The sequence below is a fragment of the Saimiri boliviensis genome, chromosome 8 (assembly GCF_048565385.1).
Source record: "Saimiri boliviensis isolate mSaiBol1 chromosome 8, mSaiBol1.pri, whole genome shotgun sequence".
NCBI classification, from domain to species: domain Eukaryota; kingdom Metazoa; phylum Chordata; class Mammalia; order Primates; family Cebidae; genus Saimiri; species Saimiri boliviensis.
In genome coordinates, this window is record NC_133456.1 from 51,946,011 (window position 1) to 51,973,584 (window position 27,574).

Consider the following 27,574-nt stretch of genomic DNA (forward strand, 5'->3'; position numbering starts at 1 on the left):
AGGCACGAGCCACCATGCCCAGCCAACATCTGTTTACTTTGGGTACATTATTTTAATAAGAACTCTCTGGTTAGAGCATGCCTATTACAGAGAAAATTCCTAAATGCATTTTACAAAGTGCTTTTTCTCTTTCTTGCTTTTTCTGAAATGCTGGTTCGTGAATAAACCTCAGATATCATGTACGATTTCTGAAATGCCTAAAATCTACAGACTCTTTTCTCTTCTAGTTTTTGGTTCCATTATGTTAAATATCAAAGAATAGATTAACCAGACTACGAATGGACAGGCATGAAAGAAAACGCTCAAGGTTTCCACTTGCTCCTAATACCATCTCTTTCTCTCACCTTTTCACTTAATACCCACTGACTGATTATGCAGAGGTGATATTTAAGAGCAAGTCTGTTTAATAAACCTTTGTAAGTAATATTTAAAGGAGTGTTTATTTTTCAGAATTCACCCAGGATTTCTGTGATCTGCGGTTCTTTGGCTGTGCCACCTGGTTGTCCCAATTTGTTCCAGAGTATTTCACCGCAGATGCTGCGTCTTTCTTGTTTGCTGCCTACAAATTAAAGAGACAATTTATTTCATTGAACTCTGCCTGATAGGGAAGGCCCCAAAGATACGAAATTCCTCCTCAACATTAGTGTATTTATTTTAAAAAATAAAGGAAACTACCTTTTTATTCTTCTTCCTATCCCGAGTTTGACTGACTGTATTGCAGAGACATAAAAGGATTTAAATTCAGAGTTGGAAAGTCTCCTTGAAATGGATTTCACTCAGCTTCTTGTATACAAATAGAGATTGAGAGGGGGGAAAAATATTGAACTGAAACTTTCAATTTTGAATGTGAGCTTTCCAAAGTTATGAAACTGCTTTTCCATCTGAGTCTTCAGATGGATCTTACAGCGTAATTGGTCAAAGCCAGAGAAGGTTTTTGAAAAAGCATAGCCAAAAAAGAGAAAGCAAACAAGCCCCACTTTTTTTAATAGCTGCAGTTTCTTCATCAGGAAAGGACTTTGGTTAAATAACTCTTCTTCCCAAAAAGGCAAAATATTTTTCCCCATATAATTAATATAGGAAATTGCTTTTAGAGCTATTTAAACAGACGTAGAGATAAGTGCGTTAGCCATCTTGATGTGCTCTAGTGAAAATTTTTATGTGGTTAGAATTTTTTAATTAAATCACTTTATTTAAGATTGTAATAGCCCTTTTAAATTATTTTCCTTGAGACTTGTATTGTGTTATTTCAAGTTAATAACTCCTCTTCAAGCAAAGCAAAATGCAAGGTATTTCTTCTGATGATTTCTTTCTGCAATTGAAGAGAACAAAGCCAGCCTCACTCTGGCTGGAAAGGAAGCAAATCTAACACCTAATAAAAATGGACATAACAAAAATGAACCTGTAGCCCTGGGATATTCTGACTAGCAACATTAAAGTGGTTGCCTGGGCGATACTAACTCCAATTCCTTGAGTTATTTTTTTTCTTTGAAATGCCAGGGACAGGCTTACATTGATTGAATCAAACAAAGCCGATAAGAGGCCGGTATTTGAGGGGGAAGAAATGGTCCTACAGACTTCGAGTGAGGAAGAGAGCAGTATATTTGGTATTGTTCTCCCTACTAGCCCCAAAGCCTATTTGTCCCTGAATACACATGCATGATTATAGAGCCATCCTGAACACGTGCTAAAGACAAAATCTTTCTCATTGTGCAGACACAACTTAATATAGATTTAATTTATTAATTAGTCTTTACTTAGATTTGCTCACACCGACTTATGGAAGAGTTCTTTTTAGAATTGTTTTGGGAGGCAGAGTTGAAGTTGAGGCCATGATCACATACACGTTAAAGCAAGGATAATTTTTTTCTTAATCATCACCAACATAAGGTTCCTCTGAAGTCCATAGTAGAGACTTCTGTACCTCTATAAGTATCATACAGGCAGGACGTTTATTTTCTTGTATGATATCAAGGATGTAGTTTTATGTACTATATAGCTAAGGGGAAATTTAGTAATAACGTGTATTCTTGCCTTCTTTCTTTTCCTCATTTTCCTTGTGAATGCTTGTATTTGACTTGATTCTCATTAACTGTTACCTTTTTTTTTCCCCATTGATTCTGTATAAGCAGTTCATTTTGTGACCAATCCTAATTCAGATGAAGACGGGTAAAGGTGAAGTTTGTAAAAATAGTATCAAAAGAAATCTCAAAGCATGTTCAGTAGGCATTTGGCCAAATGAATATAAATATGTGAGTTGAATATGTGTTTTGCTTTCCAAACTTTTGCTTCCAGGAGCACCCCTACCCCAGCCCCCTGTGCACAGGTGCAAGGACACACTTAACGATAATTTGTCTTGACTCACCCTGGGGATCCGGAGAGGAGCCACTGCTTTCCGCTCTTGCCCGCCTCCCTCCAGTCTGTTCCCTGCCCAGCAGAGTCATTCTTACAAAGCATATATTGGTAAAAATGTTCTAAAATTAGATTATGGTAATGGTTATCCAACTCTGTAATTATACTAAAATCCATTATATCCCAATAATACTGCTTTAGAGGAAAGCATATATCAGACCATATTGACTACCACATTCATCCTTCATTGCCTTCCCAAGTTCCTTTAAGGTCCTGAAGGATCCTGACTTGGTGAATCCTCAGTCTCCCACTTCTCTCCCATACCAGCTCATCAGTATTTACCAGGCAGGCCTCCTCATGCCACCCTTTTTGCTGCCACAGCATCCTTGTGTGTGTGCTGTGTGCTATCTTTGAACCTTATGATCTCTCCCTGTGAATGCCCTCAACTAAAAAGAGTTTCCTTTCTCCAAATGATGTTTCTTTCCCTGCCTCCTATCTCTAAGTACATCCTTTCCCCACTTGTATTGTCTGTGGCTGTATCATGTTCGTTTCACTTCATTTTCATGTTGTTCAACTATGTATGCAGCTTTTGCTTTATGTATTTATTGATTGCCCTCCTCATGGACTGGAAGCTCGAAGAGGGCAGAAACGGTGTAGAGTATATACCATTAAATGCCATGACGGCATCCTGCCATGGAGAGACCGTGAAAACTTGCCTAAATCTTACCGAACTCCCTGGAAATTATCTTTTTGATCAGAAGGAGTTAGGAGCTGCTTAAGCAGATGAAAAGTGTTGGAGGTGGAGTGAGTAGTTTGCTGACCAGAAGCACAAAGCTCGGGGAATAGAATAGACTGACGGTGAAGGGCTGTTGAATAGCTGACCAGACAGGATTCAAGTGGTTTCTTAAACCTGACCCTGGAAGTCAGAGGTCTCTGGGTTTACTCAGGAGATAGTTTTGGAATCAGGTATACCCACTTTGTGATACGGTGTTTTGAGCAAAGGGGTGTCATGGTTGGAGTGTCCCCTGTATTTGACCCCCAGACACAGGGCCTAGAGCTTGTGCATTCAGGGTGTTTTCTACCATCTACCATGTTTGGGGATTATCTTGGTAGCTATTTTTGTTATTGTGAAGCTTATTCATCTCCAAGTTCTGAAATTATTAATCACCTGCTTGCTGCTGGCACATTTTGCAAGAGGTGGGGGATATGCTGAGGTTTTCAAGTGGGTACCCAACAACATTTAAATAGGGCTGCTTTGTCAATTTCTATTAAAAAAAAGTACCTATTTTATTCAATATTTCACATGGAGTAATGTGTATAAATGATTTAACTATTTACAAGGCCTGTGTTATGAAGCTTTATTTCTCAAGGACAGAAGTATGTTAGTCACAGTTACATATTTTAAACAAAAGAAAATATGAATCAAGATAATTTATTAATCAATGTGTCACTTTCTTATTTGCCTCCTTAACTCAAATTGTAACTTCATGTTTACTTCTTTATTTTATTTTTGAAACAAGCTCTTGCTCTCTTGCTCGGGCTGGAGCTCAGTGGTGCCATCACGGCTCGCGGCAACCTCAGACTCCTTGGCACAAGTGATCCTCCCATCTCAGCCTCCTCAATAGCTGGAACCACTTCGCCTGGCTAATTATTAATTTTTGCCTGGCTAATTATTAATTTTTTTTTTTTTAAGGGATGGGGTCTTGTTTTGTTGCCTGGTCTGTTCACAAATTCTTGGGCTCAAGTGATCCTCTTCCCTTGGCCATCCAGAGTGATAGGATTACAGGTGTTTGGCCTATTTTAAAAAAAAGTTGTTCCTTAAGGCTATTCCAGTGAAGCAGTGGGAGTAGAGAAAGAACAAAGAAATCTATTACTGGTTGTGCTCAATTTGCTACATATTTCTGCATGGCATGAAAGTAACTTTCTTATTTATAGACAATAACCAAGGTTGTATAGTTGTAATTGGAATTTAGAAAAATCACTCTACATTTTACTGTGAATAATATTGAGAACATGATTTTATCTTAGACAATTGCCAGGAGTGGTGGAAAGACTAACCTAGACAACTTCTTTCTTTTGAAATTGTTACATTTTTAGTTTTATGAGGCTCATGTAGAAATTTTTCACTTAGTGATGTTTATTTACCCTTGAGCAAGTGGAGAAGCTATTCACATTAACTCAGATATTTTTATGATGCCTAAAATTCAACTTTGTAAAGAATAGTCTAGTATAGTGTCAGTTATACAGGATTGAGAGTAATATCTGGTTCAGACCTATGTGTTCCTGTGTAAGTAACACACCTTTTCAGAAATTTACCTAAGTACGGGACAATTGGAAGAATTACATGGGCCTGTGTATTGATGTTAATTTTAATAATGCCTTCCTCATAAGCAATAATTGACTTGACTTAGTAAATAACTTATGATTGGGCCAGGCCATGGGTGCAAATGCAGATGGCCATAGGAACTCTTTAAGAAATATAGAAGGCTGGGCACAGTGGCTCACGCCTGTAATCCCAGCACTTTGGGAAGCTGAGGTGGGTGAGTCACGAGGTCAGGAGTTTAAGACCTTCCTGGCCAAGATGGTGAAACCCTGTATTTACTAAAAATACAAAAATTAGCCAGGTATGGTGGCAGGTACCTGTAGCAGCACCTACTCGGGAGGCTGAGGCAGGGAATTGCTTGAACTCGGGAGGCGGAGGTTGCAGTGAGCTGAGATCATGCCACTGCACTCCGTCCTGGGTGACAGAGCAAGACTCTGTGTCCAGAAAAAAACCCATATATATTATATATAGATATTCATGACTCTGCTCTAAAGAGCTACTTTCTATTCATACAGCATATTGTTGCCATTTGGGAACATGACCCAGCTCATATTCCAAAATATCTGTATGAAAATACAGATATTGGTGCTCGCTTCAGCAGCACATATACTAAAATTGGAAAAACGATACAGAGAAGATTAGCATGGCCCCTGCACAGGGATGACACTCAAATTCGTGAAACGTTCCATAAAACATTAAAAAAAAAATTAATAAAATACAGTTACTGGTGTTCTCTCCTGCGGTTTTCCACACTGGCAGCTACAGTGGGCGAAACGAGTTTAGATGGGTGACCACTCTTTTTGTTTGTTTGTTTCTTTGAGACCGGTTTCGCCCTTGTTACCCAGGCTGGAGTGCTATGGCGCGATCTCGGCTCACTGCAACCTTCGCCTCCTGGGTTCGGGCAATTCTCCTGCCCCAGCCTCCTGAGTAGCTGGGATTACAGGCACGTGCCACCATGCCCAGCTAATTTTTTGTATTTTCAGTAGAGACGGGGTTTCACCATGTTGACCAGGATGATCTCGATCTCTTGACCTCGTGATCCACCCGCCTCAGCCTCCCAAAGTGCTGAGATTACAAGCGTGAGCCACCGCGACCGGCTAGGTAACCACCAGCATGCAGTCTCCCCACTGTTTGCCATTTTTGTTGGACATTAAAGGTTTAAAGAGATGCCACAACCATAAAACGGAAAGTACAGGTCTGTGGCATTTGATACTACCACAGCACTGTCCATCACTAATCTTCGTTTTCCTGGTAGTATTATAGAATCAAGAGACTTGATTCCTTGAGAATCAAACAGTATTAAAATGGTCTGAAAGAGTGGTCATTTTATTTCTGTCTGGCATTTGAAGCTGTGAGCCGTTTTTTTTTTAAGAAAGGTGCCTCTGAGAAAGAGTGAACTTGGTGTTTTTCAGATTTTCATCACAAACATATAATGAGCTCCATTATAAATCAGTTTTACAAGTGTATCTTGTCCGAGATCTGTTGGAAAGTGTTTACTTTTTAATTTCTGAAATTTTAAAACTGTGACAGAGTTAATGACAGAGGAATGACTCTAATGTTTTGTCCCTTTTAGCACTTAGGTTTTTGTTTTTGTTTTTTTTTTTTGTTGTTGTTGTTGTTTTGTGTTTTGTTTTGTTTTGTTTTGTTTTGTTTTGAGACAGAGTTTTCGCTCTTGTTACCCAGGCTGGAGTGCAATGGCACCATCTCGGCTCACCGCAACCTCCGCCTCCTGGGTTCAGGCAATTCTCCTGCCTCAGCCTCCTGAGTAGCTGGGATTACAGGCACACGCCACCATGCCCAGCTAATTTTTTGTATTTTTAGTAGAGACGAGGTTTCACCATGTTGACCAGGATGGTCTCGATCTCTTGACCTCGTGATCCACCCGCCTCGGCCTCCCAAAGTGCTGGGATTACAGGCTTGAGCCACCGCGCCCGGCGGTTTTTGTTTTTTTTTTAATAGATTCTGCCCTTTGTAACTGGAGTTATTTTAGAGTAAAATAATAGAGAATTCAGTATTTTGTTCTCTGCCTGGCTTAGCTCATTTTTACAATACTGTTTTCTGTTTCTTTTTTCCTGTAGGATACAAGATTACTGTGTGATTCCTCTTTCCCTTGAATTGCCTCTGAGTTTTAGTAATTTATTTTACTTAAAAAAATCATGGCTCTATATTAGGCCTCTTTATTCCTGTCAGATGTTTAAAAAATTTTTTTGTTTGAGACAATAAGTATATTTGAATATGATAAAATAGGTAATCTACTGTAATATAATCGATTGTATTTGAGGTTAGCTCACTATCACAAACAACTAGAAGGATCATTTGCAATGCAGTAGTTACAAAGGAACCCACTTTTTGATTCTACTTTTTGGGATGCTCACCGAGCACATCCTACTACAATTGAATGAAATACAGGCACAAAGAAAACAAGCGGCTGATCACAATATTTAATTACTTTTAACTATAATTTGATACTTTCGCCCATTGTAGGTACAAAAAAAAAGATAAGGATTTGTTCATTTTAGACTATTGTGTGGGATTTAGTGTTCTTAAAGCTCTTTAAAATTTAGAGAAAATTGTGCTCGACGGAGAATTCACCATCCTGGAGGGATCTTTAATTTGTTTGTTGTATGTGCTGTTATGATAGATACAAACAGCCTGCTTAACTGCTTGTGTGCCATTCTCGATGTCTGTGTTCTGGATTTGGAAATGTGAGTGTCTGTTGCTTATTTTAAGTGGGCTTATTTTTTGGCAGTAACTCTGGCAGAAGAACTAGGACTCCGTGTATGAGAGCCATCCATCCGTCACCCTAAGTAATTTTCATTTTGGCACTGGAGAACCAGAATTTCTTTGTTCTTAACGTTTTCAATGTTAGGTGGAAGCTGACCTATTCTCCCAGGCTTCTAAGTCCTTTGGAATGACCTAGAATTGGACATACAGTTAAGGAGAAATACCCTTATGTGTTACTACACTCTTTTTGCTTTGATTACGGGATGTGCAGCATATTGTAAATGGGACTTGGAGATGTTCTCATCGTAGACTTACTCTGCTTTCACCTTTGCATAACCTTTGTCACAGAATCACTTTTCCCTGTAGGAGATAATCACATAGCAGAGGTCAGCTGGGCATGGCTGGTTCAATACAGTAAGATGAACCAGACCAGGCGCAGTGGCTCACGCCTATAATCCCAGCACTTTAGGAGGCCAAGGTGGGTGGATCACAAGGTCAGGAGTTCAAGACCAGCCTGGCCAAGATGGTGAAACCCTGTATCTACTATAAATACAAAAATTAGCCAGGTATAGTGGCGTGTACCTGTAGTACCAGCTACTCAGGAGGCTGAGGCAGGGAATTGCTTGAACCCGGGAGGTAGAGGTTGCTGTGAGCTGAGATCACGCCACTGCACTCCAGCGTGGGCAATAGAGCAAGAGTCCATCTCCAAAAAAAAAAAAAAAAAAAAAACAAAAAGGAGAGAAAAGAAAAAATATAAACCACCAGTGTTGTGGATGAATGCCAGGGTTATTTTGGAATCCTTTGTTGCCATGTCTCTTCCTCTCTTGGTGGGCACCTCAGACTTTCATTCACATTCATATATACAAATGCATTTGTAATTGGACCACCTTTGTTAAAAAACGTAAGACATTCCTTGTACCCTAATTTCAATCATGCATTTGCAATCTTATAGGAAAAATATTCTCTGTGGATATATTATGTAACATTTATTCAAATTCAATATAGATTCAGTGACCCTTCTATCTGAGAGTAAAACTTAAGACATCTATGCTGGGCTCCTTGGCTTATGCCTGTAACCCTAACACTTTGGGAGGCCAAGGCAGGTGGATTATGAGGTCAGAATTTTGAGATCAGCCTGACCAACATGGTGAAACTCCATTTCTACTAAAATTACAAAAATTAGCCAGGCATGGTGATGGGCACCAGCTACCTGGGACGCTGAGGCAGGAGAATGGCTTGAACCCAGGAGGTGGAGATTGCGGTGAGCCAAGATCACGCCATTGCACTCCAGCCTGGGTAACAAGAGCGAAACTCTGTCTCAAAAAAAAAAAAAAAATCTATGTCCAGAATGCTGTTTAATATGGTATTAAGAGGAGCCGGGCTCTTTGTATAAAAAATGTTTAGCCTGCAAATTAACACAGAAGAGTTAACACAGCTTGCCAGTCTTTTTTTTCCCCACAAGTCAATATTTCTCTGAAACACTGAGAGTAAGGATTACACAGAATCCTCCTGAAGACACAGTTAAGGCAGATGGGATACACATCTGTTTTTTTTTATTCTCAGAATGAAAACATTTATTTTTATAAACTATGTCCGGTGGCTCTGGGAAATTAAATAATGCACATAGGAAACAGTTGCATTGATATCTTCAGTAGTAGGTGACTCTTAGGATATTTTTATAGGAAGAAATTGGGCCTTTGGGTCTGGAAACATTTTTATCTTTTTTTGCTTCTGGCTGGAAATGAGGTAGGCTCAGTAGAAGTTCTAAGAGATGGAGTTTATGGAAACTCCCTGATGAAAATACCTGTCACTCATTTAGCTCTCTGCCTAGCAACCAACTTGACTTAAGATTTCTCCTGCTGAGTGAGATGTAAGCATCATTGGCTAGTTAATACTACTGGGTTTGAAATCTCCACTTTTATCTTGTCAAAATTGAGAGATTCAAATTTTCCTGTATGATGAGAGTCACTGTATTCTTCCTTTCTAAACCCGTTTCATTATTACACTATCCAGACTACTTACATTTGATATTCCTGATGCCCAGGTGTCTCAGGCCATGGGTGTGAGTGTGTATGTGTGTGTTTGTGTGTGTGTTGGTTAAAATGGCAATAGAGATGACCTCTTTGAGGGGAAGAATGCAGCAATGTACAGCATGTACTGCTGGGCTGCCCTGTTTTACGTAAGTGATATTCCAATTTCTCTCTGGGCCATAATACAGCCAAAAATCCTCCTGGGCATGATGGCTCACGCCTGTAATCCCAGCACTTTGGGAAGCTGAGGCAGGCGGATCACACGAGGTCGGGAGTTTGAGAGCAGCCTGGCCAACACTAGTAGAGACGGTGAAACGCCGTCTCTACTGAAGATACAAAAAATTAGCCAGGCGTGATGGCGGGCGCCTATAATCCTAGCTATTCCAGAGGCTGAGGCAGGAGAATCACTTGAATTTGGGAGGCGGAGGTTGCAGTGAGCCAAGATCTTGCCAGTGCACTCCAGCCTGGGGCTCAGGGTGAGACCCTGTCGCAAAAAAAAAAAAAAAAAAAGTCCTCCTAAGCTTTTCACCGAAAAACGACTTCCCCTCCATAAACTGTAGTGGACTTGGTGCTGTAGCACTTGGTAGAATATATGTTTGCATAACACCATGTCCTCCCTCTTGTTACTCATGTGATAACCATAGGCAGGTTTACACTTATCGTCTATTCTGAAGAGCGAAACTACATATTTTCATAAGCATGCTCTGTTTTTAATTGTGTAATTAAGTTGCTGACGTAAGCGAGTATGTAATTTCACAGTAAGGTGAGGATCCGTAAAGGCATTCATTTGCATAATTTAATTTTCTGCACAGAAGATATTGAAAGTCAATAGCATGATTCATAGCCATACCATATCACTGCCATGCTGCCTCTGGTTGCCTGTTTGAGCTGAGAAGAGTATAAAGAGTATTAAAATTGATTGAATTTTGGTGTGCTGACTCTGTAGCTTTACTTGGGAACCACAGACTGTTTCTATTTGCAAATCACTGCTCCTTGCCAATAAAATATTAAGTTGCTGAATATACTCTATATAAAATTTTTTGACTGCTATTCAAATAGAAGTTTTAAAAGTTGGTTTTTTTTAAAAAAACATCACCTCATCATCGATTAAAATGCATTTGAGGAGGGGACTTAAAATGTCATATTTTAAATTATGGGAGTGCCAGTAATAATGGTAATTAGTCTTAGACCCTTTTGTTGTGCAAACATCATAGAATGTACTTAGCAAACCGAGATGGAATAGCCCACTACACACCTAGGCTTTATGGTGTAGCCTAATGCTGCTAGGCTACAATCTTGTACAAGTTGTTACTGTCCCAGATACTGTAGGTAATTGTAGCACAATCATAAGTATCTGTGTATCTAAACATATTGGAACACATAAAAAGTACAGTAAAAAGACCTTATTATAATCTTACGGGGCTGGGCACGGTGGCTCACACCTGTAATCCCAGCACTTTGGGAGGCCAAGGTGGGCGGATCACTAGGTCAAGAGATTGAGACCATCCCAGCCAACATGGTGAAACCCCGTCTGTACTAAAATACAAAAATTAGCTGGACATGGTGGTGCGTGACCGTAATCCCAGCTACTTGGGAGGCTGAGGCAGGAGAATTGCTTGAACCCAGGAGGCAGAGGTTGCAGTGAGCCAAGATCACGCCACTGTACTCTAGCCTGGCGCCTGGCGACAAAGCAAGATTCTGTCTCAAAAAAAAAAAAAATAAATAAAAATAAAAAAATCTTAAGGGACCAGCGTCATAGATGCAATTTTTCATTGACCAAAATTTTATCACGTGGTGCATGACTTTACTTGATAATGCTCTTACAGATAGGGAGGAGGGAGAAGTCACACATGATTGACATAGATGGAATAAAATATAGTCACCTTTAATGAGTAGTTTATTAAAAAAATAAAATCTGGTGCCAGGGTTAAAAGTGTTGCCCTGTGCATTTCTGAACAGTTGCTTCCCTAAATGATTGCTTATTGGTCACTCAGGGCCATTTCCTTCCTGCTTCATGTATTAAGCACTTGCGGTTTCTGATAGGTGGGCAATGGCTAGAGAGAGAGTCAGTGAGGTTCTGGGTGGTGGTTTTGCCTATGGCTTATGTAAACACCCACATAACATGCATAGATACACACACATGCTCTTACCATCACTACCCTCCAGAACGCAGAAACTGTCAGCTTTTTGATCATTCATGTGTTCATTTGTTCATTCCCTCTCTGCTTTTTTTTTTTTTTTTTTTTTTTTGAGGTGGAGTCTTGCCCTGTTGCCAGGCTGGAGTGCAGTGGCATGGTCTTAGCTCACTGCAACCTCTGCCTCCAGGTTCAAGCAATTCTCCTGCCTCAGCCTCCCAAGTAGCTCAGACCGCAGGTGCGCGCCACCATGCCTGGTTAATATTTGTATTTTTTGTATCGATGAGGTTTCACCTTGTTGGCCAGGATGGTCTTGATTTCCTGACCTCGTGATCTGCATGCCTCGACCTCCCAAAGTGCTGGGATTACAGGTGTGAGCCACCATGCCCGGCCGTCATTCTTTCACTGGTTATGAACGCATACCATGTGCTGAGTTCCATTGTGGGTGGTAGGTTGACAGTAGTAGTTCAGGAATATGCTTGTGTCCTATTTCCAGGGAGTTTAGAGCCCCTCATGTGCCATGCAGCATGCCCTTTCGAGGCCAGTTTTCCTGCCCATTCTGACCTTGCTGTGGATAACCCACGTTGTACCTCAGTACTTTGGGTAGTGTGAGGAAGACAAGATTACCCCACTTTCCTTGGGATGGCCCTGTCCCCTCTTGCCTTTTGTCAGTGGTGGTATGTAGCAGACATACCTTTTTCTTCTGTCTTTTTTTTTTTTTTTTTTGAGACGGAGTTTCGCTCTTGTTACCCAGGCTGGAGTGCAATGGCGCGATCTCGGCTCACCGCAACCTCCGCCTGCCTCCTGGGTTCAGGCAATTCTCCTGCCTCAGCCTCCTGAGTAGCTGGGATTATAGGCACGCGCCACCATGCCCAGCTAATTTTTTGTATTTTTAGTAGAGACGGGGTTTCACCATGTTGACCAGGTTGGTCTCGATCTCTCGACCTTGTGATCCACCCGCCTCGGCCTCCCAAAGTGCTGGGATTACAGGCTTGAGCCACCGTGCCCGGCCTTCTTCTGTCTTAAGTGAATTACCTTTAGACAGGCAGGCCTGCTGCTCAGCTCCAATTCCTTATACCACAGTGTGATATATATGTGTGTCTGGGGTGAAGTCCAAGCGTAGGGTTGGTTGGTTTTAAAGTAGCCCAGGGTTAAGAGTCAGAACTCCATTATAACATTGGCCTTTTCTGGATGGAGAAATTGATGACCAAGAGTTCAAGTGATGGTTTAAAGCACACCATGGGTGTCGTTTGAGGGTCTCTCTTGTACAAGAGAGAGAAAAATGTACTTTAGCAGGTAGAGCTGGTCCTCTGTAACTGTAGACCCTTGGAGAGGGCTAGCTTCAAATCAGCTTTGTCCAGGGTTTAAATATTTAATTTTAGTTACTTTATGTAACTTTATTTATTTATTTCTGAGACAGGGTCTTGCTCTGCTGCCCAGGCTGGAGCGGTCTGGCATAATCACAGCTCACTTGAGCCTCCCAGGCTCACGCTATCTTCCCACCTCAGCCAGCCAAGTAGCCAGGACTAATAGATGTGTGCCACCACACACGCTCATTTTTGTATTTTTTGTTGAGACAGGGTTTTGCCAGGTTGCCCAGGCTGGCAGGGTTTAAGTTTTGTCAACAGAATTGATTTATCAATTTTGGGCCCCCTGGCTTGGTTTTAGTTGTAAGGTCCTCCGTTGATCCCTTAGTAGGTCTTCAGCCACCCCTCTGAGGCTTCCGCCTTGTCTATTACCTTCAGGAAAAAAGAATCTCTCTGATTGGCCAGTGTGCCCATACCTGACCACAACACTGGGGCCAGTAGAATGGTTGAAAGTGATTGACTGGCTTAAACCAAACAAGGCCCACCCCTAGAGCTAACAGTGATGGTGGTGATAGGAGTTAGCTTTCCAATCCGTGACACACAGCTAGGTGGAGTGGGGATGTGATTATTACAAAAGAGATCCTCTGCAGCAAATTTCCACTATGTTGTCAGGCATTTAACAAGCACTAGGGCTTAGGGCTGGGTGCAGTGGCTCATGCCTGCCATCCCAACACTTTGGAAGGACCCCAGGTGAGAAGATTGCATGAGGCCAGGAGTTTGAGAGCAGCCTGGGCATCATAGGGAGACCCTGTCTCTACAAAAATAAAAAAATCAGCTGAGCATGGTGGCATGCGCCTATGGTCCTAGCTACTCAAGAGGCTAATCTGGGAGGATTGCTTGAGCCTGGGGGTAAAGTCTGCAGTGAACCCTGATCTTGCTACTGCACTCTCCAGCCTGGGCAACAGACCAAGACCCTGTCTCAAAAAAACAAAAATAGAAGCAGTATATGCCTAATGCTGAATTAGGTGCTCTGCTCACCGTAATTTGTTTTGTTTTTATAATAGTCCTAGGAGGCTGATATTTTAAAGTCCATTTTGTAGTCAAGGAAATCGAGGCTCAACCACATACCCTAATGGAAGTCACATTTATTACTAACATAGTCAAGACACTGTTTCACTCACTGTTTTAATGGAAAGAGGAAGGATTAATGGGGAATAATTATTTGTAAAATGGATTGGATGGAGGGCACCTAAATCTTCCTTGTATTTGAAAAATGAGTAGAGAAGCTTAGATTTTGACATGAATTTTCACTGAGGACCAATGAGCAGACATAAATGATATCAGGTTTACTTTTTAGATGTGTGTTTAGAATTTATGGGATTCTCATTTCCCTCTAAAGGGCTCATGTCTGTGGAATACCTTTTATCATGCATTGCATCTTTTAATGCTAGTCTTTTTTTTTTTTTTTTTTTTTTTTGAGATGGAGTTTCGCTGTTGTTGCCCAAGCTGGAGTGCACTGGAGTGATCTTGGCTCACTGCAACCTCTGCCTCCTGGGTTCAAACGATTCTCCTAACTCAGCCTCTCGAGTAGCTGGGATTATAGGCGCCCACCACCACACCCGGCTAATTTTCGTATTTTTAGTAGAGATGGAATGTCACCATGTTGGCCAAGCTGGCCTTGAACTCCTGACCCCAGGTGATCCACCCACCTCGGCCTCCCAAAGTGCTGGGATTACAAGCATGAGCCACTGCACCCAGCTGCTAGTCCTTTTAATTGAACTAGAAGCATAAAGTACTTTACAGGTTTCTCATTTTTCTTGATGACTGTCACATTGTTAAAAAGGCTAATGCCGTCTTGGTGATACTATTCCACTGGCTAGTTTGGAATACAGAATGTGTTGTGCTTTTCTGAAAGTTTTGGGAAGCCGTATATTCAATATATACGGCTTAATTTTTTTTTTCTTTAAAAGCACGCTTGCTTTTGTTTTGGTGCATTTAAATATTGTCTTATTCAGCTGGGCTATATTGTTCTCGTATAATTCCATTACACTTTGGATTTTGGGCACCTGTGATACTTGTCTTCTTACACGTCAGTGCTTTCAGGTGTGGGCTCCCAGCAAAAGAAATCCGCATCCACGAGGTAGCTGGGAGGAGAGGGCTGTGAATGTTGTAGCAGGCGAATGGACGCTCTCCGTAATGGGTGAGAGGAGTATTTTTGCTTTTGTTTGGTGGGCCGAACTCATTTTGAGATTTCAAATCGATATCACTAATCATAGTTTCTTTTCTGGGCATTGTGGGCTTTGGAAGCTTTCTCGTTTCATATCTTCGGGCACCATAGGTGACTGTGGCTGGCGGGAAGGATATGAAAGACTGGTACTAATCACAAAGAGTCCCCTAGGTTTCAGATTGTGCTGTGTTTGGGTGGTGGAAGCCCTGGCATTGATGCAGGGATGCTTAAGTATGGTTTTCTCATCTACTGCATACCTACTGTGTGACCTGGGACCAGTTACTTTGTGGCTCTGATCCTTAGTTCCTCCATCTGTGAAAGAGATAGAATGACCCTGGCTCTGTAAAGATCAAATGGGGCCAGAGGGTCTTTACACATAAGTCATAATCTTATACATGCAGTTGGACTCGAAGTCTACGAGTTAGTTGTATGTATGACCTTGGTCAAGTTACAGTTCTTTCAGTTGTTGAAGCTTTCATTTGCTTATTCATAAAAGGGCCCTGCTATTGGGATCACTGTTTGTACTGCTTGGTCGTGTTTTGCAGATCAAATAAGATAATGTCTGTAAAGTGCTTAGTGGGCCACACTTCTCGGCACAAAGTGAAGGTTCCTCGTCAATGATTACTACTGCTACTAATTTGTCTGGACTTTCCTATAGTTTCGTATTTTTGTAAAATAGGTTGGTTTTAGTCAGTCATCCCCAAGGACTATGATTCTATGAAGTCGCCCAATTTATTTCACACCCTTTCTATGTCCAGTGGGGCGCTGCCTTTGTCTCATTGCGGGTCTCCCTCTCTTGCAGCGCTGACAGAAGGCTACGTTGGAGCCCTGCACGAGAGTAGACACAGCAGCGCGGCGCAGATCCGCAGACGCAAGGCTTCGGGCGACCCGTACTGGGCCTACTCTGGTAAGTCCAGTTCTGATGGGGATCACACGGGCCAGTTACCATCCCATTCAACTCACTCGAAAGCACACTTTCAGTCACTTTTATGCCTGAGTTCTGTTTGCTCAAACCTTTCGTAGTTCACTAAAAGTTGAAATATTCGAGCCTGTTTTCCCTCAAGGTTGTAAGTACCTTAATTTATCTCTACCACCTGTTTCCTCAACCTGTTTTCCCCTCAATTTGCATTTATTTCTGAACTCTGCTGTTAATGAGTTATTGTACCAAACTTGTAATTTTCTGGAAGACGTAGTCTTTTCTGTCTTTTCAGTGGCTGTGATTTCAGAGAGCAGAAAATATATGGCTAGTCTTGAGCTGCTAAATGTCTGCTAAACATTAGGAACATCAGATATCAGAATGCTCTATTAGGCTGTAAGCCAAGAAATGCAACTTTATTTTTAAATCACATCTTGTTATTTAAATGTATTTTAGCCATCTACTCAGTGGTAATCTGCAGTTCTTTTCATTTTTATTTTTACTTTTACCCTTTGAGCTAGTGAAGGGAGAGAGCATTGTTCTAACTATGTTGAATATTACTTTGGAAATAATTTTCTTACATTTTAAGGGGACGAAAACAAAAACTAGGTACAGACCTTTCTGGATTAGGGTTCTGTTATTTCTAAAAGAGCATTTTGATGCTCAAAAATATATGGAAAATGTATTAAAACTAATTAAGGAGGAATGCTTGGGTAAGATAGACCACTTTGGAAATTACTTTGGCACTGAATAATTCAAATTCCTTGTATGAAAGAGCTTGGAGGCACAGAGTATTAGTCTTAATAATAAATCTATGTATTATGCAATGTTGTTGCATATAGAACCGAAAGTATTCTTTTCATAATGATGCTTGGGTTTAAATCCTGATTTTCTCCCAGCAAATTCTGTTAAATTTATGTCAGTATAAAATTTATAGGTCTGATCTTTAATTACACCTTATCTATCGGCTTTTTGCATCCTTTTGTCTATTGATAAATCTCCTGCCCTGCAGGGAGAATAGCCTATCTGTTTTGTTTTGCAGTGAACAGATAGTGATTCTGAAGTCTTCCATCACACCCAGTACCTTGTGATTAGAATGATCTAATTAGAGGCTTTTTGACACCATTTCTGATAAATGAAGGAAATTGGGAGATGAAAGCCAAAATGACATATATATAGCATCTTGCCAAGAAACTCAAAGAAAATTTATCATTTTGTGCTTTGTGGCTCTGACATCAGTCAGGAGGAGGCATAAGGTGGCCTGCTATTTACAGTTCATCAATTTAGAATAATAATGCTGTTAGTCAGGAAATTGGAAGTTACATCCCATTGACATGTCCAATTGCAAATGGCAGCAAAGAGATGAAAGTCCTTAAACTTTTCCCATGACATAGTTAAGAATGACCATAAGTGGGGCCCTCTCTGTGATGGAGTGATTGTGGATGTCTTTAACTCTGGTGGACTTAAGAAGCCTCCATTTTGTATTTCTGGAATGTATTGTATCTGAATTTGCCTCCAGTAGCAGAAGGGCGGATAGTTCAAGAGTTGGCACACTTTTTTTCTGAAAAGAGCCAAATAATAAACATCAAAAGCCATATTGTCTTTGTTGCAACTACCCATCTCTGCCATTGCAGTGTACACATACCCACAGTTCTGCACAGACTGGCTGTGCTCTGATAAAAATTTATTTATGAATACTGGAATTTGAATTTTATAATTTTCATGTGTCAGGAAATATTCTTTTGATTTTTTTTTGTTGTTCATTAAAAGATGTATAAACTATTCTTGCTTTACAGGCTGTGCAAAACCAGGTGGCTGGTTGGATAGGGTCTACAGGTTGTCTAATTGGTGAACCTTTGTTCTAGCTAATTTTTTTCCCCTAGAAATCAGGTAGGAGAGTCATTTGAGGAATTGCTTGGAAGGGTGTGGACTGGTTTGGAAGAATGAATGGAGTCATTTGTTAGGCATAATGGAAAAAGTAAGTGAAAGAAGAATAGGATGTGACAGATATCAACTGGTGGTGTACAGTTCCTATGCTTGCAACAGTTCTTCCTGACAATTTGATAGTATCTGTGGTTGCCTCGTACTTAAGGGTGCGTGCAGTATTGGTTCTCATGTCAAGACGTCTTGGGAGTTCATCACAGGCATTCCTTAGCATTTGGCCAATGTGTAAGACAAGCCAGGAAGGAGTAAGAGTTGAAGCCTGTAACTGTGGGTGCATCAGACCAGCATCTTAAAACCACAGCCAATGAGATGTGGGACTGTCAGCTGCAGGCATAGTCCTCTAGATAATATTGTTGCTTGAAAAGTGGGCCCAAAAAAAAAGCCTTATTTTTTTATGAGGGAAATGTTTCTAAATTTACAAAATGAAGCAGGCAGTTCCTGAAAAACTGGTTTAATAGTTTAGATTTTAATCTCAGGCCTCGAATTCTCTGATTTGTCTTATGTCCTCCTAAAATAATGCCAGGGGTGCTTTGGGGGTGCAGTGTGTGAGGGTGTGAATTTTGAAGTCATGTAGACAAACCATAGTTCAAAGTGAAGTTTTGTTCATATCCTGATGATGTTGGAAAACTGTGACATGGGAACGATTAACAGCACTTCCCATGTAGGGTTGTTATGAGAATTCACTGAGATGATGTTTGTGAAAACGTTAACATAGTCTCTGGCATAAACTAAGTAGGTATTACTTCTTGCTTATTTTCGAGACGGTTATTATTGCTGCAATTACTGTTGTTTTTGGAATTCACAGTGTCGCAATTGACAGTGGGTGATTACTGCATAATTCTGAGAGCTGAATAAGTTAGATTCTCTCAGCCATAATTCACAAGGGGTGGCTATTTGGCATTTGGGAATGAGGGTTAAGCAGACTATCCTCAAGTCAGAGGTCGGCAAACTACAAGCTGCAGCTGTGTTTTATAAAATAAATTCTGTTGGCACACAAACGCACCCATCACGTTGCTTATTATCTATGCCTGCTTTTGTGCTACAGTTGCAGAACTGAGTGGTTGTGACAGACGTAGAATATTACTATTCTGATAATATTGAATATATAGTAAAATTAAATATTGAATATCTAGTAATAGTGAAAAGCCTAGAATATAGCCATCTGGCCTCTTACAGAAAAAGTTTGCTGGCTAGGCGTGGTGGCTCATGCCTATAAACCCAGCTCTTTGGGAGGCCAAGGTGGGCAGATCATGAGGACAGGAGTTCGAGACCAGCCTGGCCAACATGGTGAAACCCCATCTCTACTAAAAATTCAAAAATTAGCCAGGTGTGGTGGTAGGTGCCTGTAATCTTAGTTACTCGGGAGTCTGAGGCAGGAGAATCAGTTGAATCCGGGAGGTGGAGTTTGCATTGAGCTGAGATTGTGCCACTGCACTCCAGCCTGGATGACCAGAGCAAGACTCCCATCTCGAGGCAAAAAAAAAAAAAAAAAAAAAAAAAAAAAAGAAAATGTTTGCCAACTTCTGCTTACAGTAATATAGTATGAGTTTTTAGCAGATGTTAGTCTGATTTACATACAGAACTGTTGCAGAAATTTGGAAACTTTTTTCTTTTATTTTTTTTTTTTTGCCTTGCATTTCCCTTAAACTGGAATATCCTCAGCATGTCTCCTAGACAGCATTTTAGTTTTTCTGTGATCCTGTTTTTGGAAAGGACTTGGGAGGGCCAAAGACGAGTTTATTCTGTTGTTGTTGTTGGTTGTTTTTGAGACAAGGTCTTGCTCTGTCTCGCAGGATGGAATGCAGCACTGCCATCTCGGCTTACTGCAACCTCTGCCTCCAGGGTTCAAGCGATTCTGTCATCTCAGCCTCTCGAGTAGCTGGGACTACAGGCATGCGCCACCACGCCTAGCTAATTTTTTGTATTGTTAGTAGAGATGGGGTTTTTCACCATGTTGGCCAGGCTGGTCTCGAACTCCTGACCTCAGGTGATCCATCCACCTCAGCCTTCCAAAGTGCTGGGATTACAGGTGTGAGCTACCGCTACTGGCCAAAGATAAGTTTAGAGGGCAGTGCTGCAGGAAGTGGATCAGGGAGATGAGTGGGTGTGGGATGTTCTGGGGTGACTGTGTCCGCTCCTAAGCTTGCTATTGTGTGAGTGGGTCTGGTAAACAATGCTGATCCTGTTATTCTCACGGCATTCCCTTTTGGCCACTAAGGAGAGGTATGAGCTTTCCAGCTGTGGATAACTTGCCTTTAGAATGATGTCATGAGCATGTTTTTAGGATAGTGTCATGATAGTGGTTCATTATTGTTAGTATAACTTTCTACTTGTCGCTTTAAGTCTACCCTACTTTATTTCCATTTCACTGCGTCACCTTGGAAAATACAGACACCCTATTTATGTTTGAAATGTTAAGCTTTACCTATATAGGCCTATCAAACACTGCCTTTGTGAATGAATACCTGTAGTTTTAGCATGGAGAACTATTTATTGAGGAATCTGGAGATGTGTATTAGCGTTCTCTTGTGGTCATTGGAAGATGGGTTGTCTCTCTGGGTCTTAATTTCATCTGCTAGTAAAAAACAGGGTCATAATATCTGAGTTTAACATGAAAACCTCATAGAAGGTATGAAATGGAACATAAATGTAAGATACTATTGTTGACATAATAATAGCAATGTAATTTGATTGCTTTACATCTTTGGATTTCTTTTTCCTTGTATGAACATAATAGGCAAAAATGGGAATGAGTTATATGTTTTATGTAGAATTATACAGGAAAAAATGCCACAGTTTAATAGTATCTCAATGGAAATAATAAAACAATTTCTTTTCTATTAATTTTATTCAAGTAAAGTATATTTCTGTGTTTCTTGAGGTGATAGTAGCTCATGAATTTTGGAGTTTGCCCAGAATGTCTAAAATTATTGCACAAAGAGTATCATATGCTAGCTAGGTCATCAATTCAGGAAAGAGAAAGGAAAATAAATCCAGAGTAAGTTTGAGTCGAAATTTGAGGCTTTTTCTTTCTTTTCTTTTCTTTTTTTTTTTTTTGGTAACAGGGTCTTGCTCTGTCACCCAGGCTGGAGAGCAGTGGCACCATCTTGGCTCACTGCAGCCCTCTGCCTCCTGAGTTCAAGCAATTCTCACGCCTCAGCCTCTCAAGCAGCTGGGATTATAGGTGCGCATCACCACTGCCAGCTAATTTGTGTGTTTTTAGTACAGACAAGGTTTCATCATGTTAGCCAGGCTGGTCTTTGAACTCCTGAACTTAGGGGATCTGCCTGCCTCAGCCTCCCAAAGTGCTGGGATTACAGGCGTGCGCCACCATACCCGACCAGAGGCGTTTTTATAAAGCTGTTTTCCCCCTTGCCCCTCAAAGACTGGAGAAAAACAGGTGGTAGTTTCTTCCCTTCCTCTGCCTTTTTTTTTTTTTTTTTAAACTTAATTCTGTTTGGTTTTCACATTTTTAATAATGTCTTATCTCATGTTCCCTCTGTGTAGAAATAGCTTCTAAGAATCAGTACAAGGGGACCATCTCTCATTGTTAGAGGAATCCAAAATTGAAATATGCAGTGACCAAAATTCCCCAAAAGACATGTGTAGTATTGGGATGGGTGAAGGTGAAGCAGGATTGTCTTAAGAGGCATTCCTGCCATGGCCAGGGGCAATCCATGGTCCTTTCTGACTGTCTTGCGCTTTGACGACTTGCTCAGCTGTAAAATGGAGATAAAAGTGTGTGTACCTGGCAGGATGGCTTTGAGGGTTAAAGGTAATATATATTGGCACCTGTAGTATGTACTTCCTGGTCCACACCCTGGAGTGGAGTAGGTATTACCTATTTGGCTCTTAATTATATGGCGCCTAACTACAGTATTCATAGAAACATCTTGTTTTATAACATGCATGTGTGTGTGTAGGCGTGTGTCTCGTTTCCCCAGCTAAATGTAGAATCCTTGAGGACAAAGATTATTGCTTATAATTCCCTGTTTCTCCTGCAGTGTGCCAGTGTATCTTGTTTTGTGCAGATTGGGCGCATGTTTTTTTCCAGTGGACAAATGGATAGATGGATAAATGAACTCAAACCAGAGTCTGTCCTTGGGAATTTACTAAGGGGAAGTCCTGCCGTGAAATTCGGATAAATTAGTGGGTGATTTGCAAAAGATTTCACTCTTGCATCTCTTTAAATAACAAGCTCCCCTGGTGAACTTAAGATATAATTAAATTCCTAAAATTACATTTTCATGCCTATTTTTAAGAATGTCTATACCGGATAAAGCAAAATACACGTGCCTGCAGAAGTCAGCTTTTGTCATTAGAAGAATGGAAGGCACTGTAAGCCTCAAAGTTTAATGTTAATATTGTCGTGTTATTCCCCTCTCTCCTGATGCCTGCAAAATCTCTTAAGGGAATCGTTTCCTTATAGACATTCTCTTCCTAATAGAGACTTTGTTTTTTTTTTTTTTTTTTTTTTTTAGAATGGGTCTTGTCCTGTCACCTAGATCTTAGCTCACTGCAACCTCCTCCTCCCGGGTTTAAGCGATTCTCCTGCCTCCGCCTCCTGAGTAACTGGGATTACAGGCATCTGCCACCATGCCTGGCTAATTTTTCTATTTTTAGTAGAGATGGGGTTTCACCATGTTAGCCAGGCTGGTCTTGAACTCCTGAGCTCCAGTGATCTGTCTGACTCAGCCTCCCAAAATGCTGGAATTATAGGCGTGAGCCATTGCACCTGGCCCTAATAGAGACCTTCTGCTGGTGTGGAACCAAACCACTGCGGAGAAATCAGCCAGAGTCTTTGTCTGAGCTCGGAGGCTCTCTCTGCTTCGGTGCTTAACCCTATCAATTTCTGCCTAAATTCCTCAGTCTTCCCTTAATTTATTTATTTTTACAGTTAATTTATATCTTTTCTGTATAACCCTATCAATCTACTAAGTTTTAAAGTAGAAGTACTTATTTGTTTACCACACTTATTCATTGCCTACTGTGTGCCAGATGGTGTTCTAAATGGGAATGGCCAGAGAAGCTGCTCATAGAATTGCTTTTGCCAGATTCCCAACCTTCAGAGATGGGCAGGTGTTTGCCAGGACACACACAGGCCTTGAGCATGGAGGACTCCGGCAGTGTCCAGAGAACGAGAAGCAGCTCAGAAGCTCTAGAGCTTGAAAGGGGATGGAGAAAGTTAAAGGCATAATGGAGAGGACCTGTGTTAGATTATGGAGGGCCTTATGGTATTCTGCTGGTAACACAGAACGTCTGTCTAAGGGTGATAGGGAGTAATTAAAGAGCTTCACCTGGAATCAGGCTACAGTTGGTTTTACGTTTAAGACCACTGGTTGTAGGGTTAAGGACTGGGCAGTGGGAGGAAGAGGAAAGGATGAAAAATGTTGAGGTTGTGTGACTGGGGACTTGAGAGAGAAAACAGCTCATGGGAGTTCATTATCGTTTGTACAAGGAGGAGAAGACAAAATGCATTGTGCAGGACCACCCCCAAGGTGATTGAAGATCATCGCGCTGCATTTAATTTGAAATGAGTAAATGAGCAGTGGTAAGTTGGTTGAAAAGATAAAGAACTCGGACTAGAACCCATTAAGATGCAGTATAGTGTTCTGTCTGCATTTCTTATGCCTGTCAGAGTTCATGCCCTTTGAACAGAATCTTTGTCTGTAATGAATCATCGTATTTCCCTGTTTCTACCTAAATGTTTTTGGATAGGAGGGCCTTAAGGTAGGGAACAAATTGTAGAATAAACTGTTTCTTCCTACAGGTACTCTTTTTCTTTTATGGTTGATGTGTGGTTACAAGAATAGATGGTATAAGAAAAAACACATATGGTCACACACTAATCAGAACTTTATGTACAAAAGAGAAAAATGCGTTGCCATATGCTTAAGGTACCTTGAGAAGTTTTCAATACTTGGCCTAGTTTGGTTAGTTTCTCTCCACTGTTTGAAAGAAATTGTTCTCTCTACTTAGAGTTCTTTTCTTATTTTTTTACAACTCTCATCCTTGCCACCTGAGTTCTAAAGTTTCTTGGCATTTTCTCTCTGGAGGTGGTTTTACAAGTGTTTGTAAAGTTAATAGATGCTAATGTATTAATATATTATAAGAGGACATGAATACGTTCCCTAGGGGCCTTGTGACCCTTGGAAAAGCCTAGCAGTAAGGTGAAATACTGTTCAGTGCTGTGTTGATATCAAGTGATACGTTATCAGTGGTAACAATTTCAGTCTTTGCTATGATGGGTCATTTAATACATGGGTAAATGGAATGCTGAGAGTTTGGGTTTGAAAGGGACTCTGAAGGTAGTGGGGTGATGGAGCCTTTTTGGAGGGTTCTGTAGCAATATCTGTGAAAATATTAAATACTGTTCATCTTTCATCCAGCACCTCTGCTTCTCGGCCTTTGTCTTCCTGAAACACGTGTGCATGTGTCCAAAGTCGCATTGTGTTTAACAGCCTAACTGACCAAAATAGGGACTTGGGTAATTAATTATAATACATCCTTACAAGGAAATGCTTACCTGAACGTCCACCAAAACGCAGGAGGTTGAACTACAAGATTTATTAAAATAATATGGGTAATACGGTCCCATTAATGAATAAAGCTGAAGAATCCAGAGACTATACCCAACATTTAATTGTGGTTATCATTGACAAATGAGAGATAGTGCCTTTTAATACTTATATTTCTGTAATATTTTAATATTAGGTAACTTTTTCATTTTAGAATAGAAGGCTAAATGATATCAAATCCAGGCAATTTTCTTTGTAACAATTTTGAGGGGGAGAGAAAGTGAAGAAAAACCTAAAAGTGAAGCCAGAAGGAAAGCAAAAACCTTTTTGTCTCTTTAATTGGCGGTATCTAAATTTTTTAGGTGAAACATTTTCACTGGCGTTTCAAATTTTATAAAATGCTGATATGAACCATGCAGAAATTAATGAATTGATATTGACTTAGTTTGAAAATGAACATCAAGATTTATTGAGCAAAGCAGTAAATATTGACCCAGCCAAAGATAAGGTCAATATTTACTTTGACATAACATAAATCCTAATATTCATTAATCTATAAATTTATTGCATCAACACAAGGCATACAGAGAGTTGTATTTAAATATATATTTTTCATATCTGTGATGGATTAAAGTCAAACATCTTTCTTCCTGGTTATAAATTTGAAAGGATGATATTCTGTCCTTTGAAACCAGCTTCTTGGGGGAGAGGGGTGTGTGCATGGGTGGAAGGATATGATTAATTTAAAGGTTCAAAGGAGAAATACACGTAGCGGAATTATAATTGGAGCATAGTGATTTGCCTAAGGGCTGCTGGTCTTTTTTTCTAACCTAACAAAATACACTCTTTCATTATATCTGATTTGATTCATAAAGCCCACCCACTTTGTTTTCTTTCATTCTTTTTCTTTTCTTCTCTTTTGAAACAGGGTCTCACTCTTTGACCCAGGCTGAAGTGCCTGGGACCAGATGAATGTGCTACCACACCTGGCTAATTTTTGTAGAGATGGGGTTTTGCCATGTTGGCCAGGCCAATCTCAAACTCCTGGGCTCAGGCAATACTCCGGATTTAGCCTCTCAAAGTGCCGGGATTACAGGCATGAGTCACCAAGCCTGGCTAAAACCCACCTTCTGATGATAGAAAACAGGGGAACTTTCCATCTTTCCCTCTGGATATTGTGAAGCTGCTTATGTAGAATTTCATTTGGTGAATAACATATTGTTGGTGAATATCATGCTTTATAATACTTTATTGGCTGAAATTTCCCATGTTGAAATTATCTTATCATTACTATTATTATTATTATTATTATTATTTGAGACAATGTAAATCTGTTACCCAGGTTTGGAGTGAAGTGGCACAATCTTGGTTCATTGCAGCCTCCGCCTCCTGGGTTCAAACAATTCTCTTGCCTCAGCCTCCTGAGTGGCTGGGACTACAGGCGTGTGTCACCACATCTGGCTAATTTTTGTATATTTTAGTAGAGACTGGGTTTCAGTATGTTGACCTGGTTGGTCTCCAGCTCCCGACCTCAATTGATCCACCCATCTCAGCCTCCCAAATTGCTGGGATTAAAATAGGTGTGACCTACCACGCTGGGCTTGATGTTGTAATTATCAAGTTGAACTGAACTCTCCTTTCTCATGTTGTGCCTTCTCTTGGTGGGGTGGTCTTGGTAGCAGAAAGAAGAAAATAAGGAGGACCCGTTTCACTGGACTGTGGACTTTTAGATTTGCCAATATGTAGTGGAATACATGTCTAATATATACTTAAAGACTGAATTTTCCCGCTGTTTATTTAAGCAAAGAAAGGAATTCAGTCACAGGCTTAAGTATAATCTTGTAGCTATGCAAATCTTCTGTCTTACATGATCTTGTGGTCAGTCTACCTGGCATGTTCTTGACTGTGAAGTGGTGGTGTTAGTTTCAGTGGTTTGTTGGCTAATCTTTGAATGACCATCACTTCTATCTCTTAGCGGGTGATTGCCTATGACCCTGTTTGAGATAAACTGCATTAAGGGTGGTTATCTTCTTGGTGGTCTTTCTTGCTATTAAAGCTTACCTGTCCTATGTTTCATTTACTTTAAGGCCCCCTACATTCCCCCCCACCACCCCGAGACGGAGTTTCACTCTCGTTGCCCAGGCTGGAGTGCGGTGGCGCGATCTTGGCTCACTGCAATTTCCACCTTCTGGGTTTAAGTGATTCTCCTGCCTCAACCTCCAGAGTAGCTGGGATTACAGGCAGCCACCACCACACCCAGCTAATTTTTGTATTTTTAATAGAGATGGAGTTTTACCATGTTGGTCAGGCTGGTCTGGAACTCCTGACCACGTTATCCGCCTGCCTCAGCCTCCCAAAGTGCTGGGATTATGAACCACCACACCTGGCCAAGGCCCATTTTCTGTTATGTAACTGAGACCTTGTGTAGGTTAAAAACGTATCAGTGGTATGTATATAACATAGAATTTTGCCTTCTTGAGAAATGCTGTCTAATAACTTTAGGAATTCTCACTTTTCATTCCTGTCCCTATAGTATATAATAATGTTTTTCACTGGGTGTGGTGGCTCACACCTGTAATCTCAGCACTTTGGGAGGCTGAGGTGGGAGGATCACTTGAGTCCAAGAGTTGAGACCAGCCTGGACAACATAGTGAGACCCTGTCTCTACAAAAAAAAAATTTAAAAATTAGCTGGGCATGGTAGCACTCATGCCTGTAATTCCCAGCTACTCGGAAGGCTGAGGTGGGAGGATTGCTTGAGCCTGGTCAAGGCTGCAGTGAACCCTGATCCACATCACTGCACTCCAGCCTGGGAGACAAAGTGAGACCCTGTCTCAAAAAAGAATCATAACAGGAATACTAATAATATGTTCTTTGAGTGGAGTAGTCATTAGGATTTTATGTCATATGAAAAATGACTCTATGACTCTACTGTGATACAAATACTTGACTCTAACATAATAAGGTCATTTCTTCTTGAGGTTTGGTTTTTTTTTTTAAATCAAGGAGAAAGTGAGTTTTGTACTAATAGGTCTTTAACATCTCTCTGTCACTTGCTCATATCTCTTTTTATCAATAAGAGATAGGACTGGCCTCAGTCTG

The 27,574-nt window shown here is 40.7% G+C and overlaps 1 protein-coding gene and 1 non-coding gene across 4 annotated transcripts in view; both read left to right on the forward strand.

Moving 5' to 3' along the window:
- PTPRG (protein tyrosine phosphatase receptor type G) overlaps positions 1-27,574 on the forward strand; it is a 777,462-nt gene that overhangs the window by 185,717 nt on the left and 564,171 nt on the right. For all 3 annotated transcript variants that reach the window (XM_039477294.2, XM_039477296.2, XM_039477295.2), the window contains exon 2: positions 15,898-16,002. In XM_039477294.2, coding sequence (XP_039333228.1) covers positions 15,898-16,002 — 105 coding nt within the window. The remainder of the gene's footprint in view (positions 1-15,897; positions 16,003-27,574) is intronic.
- On the forward strand, positions 5,258-5,367 carry LOC120367229 (U6 spliceosomal RNA). Its single transcript, XR_005581657.1, has one exon. It is a non-coding gene; the product is annotated as a U6 spliceosomal RNA (small nuclear RNA).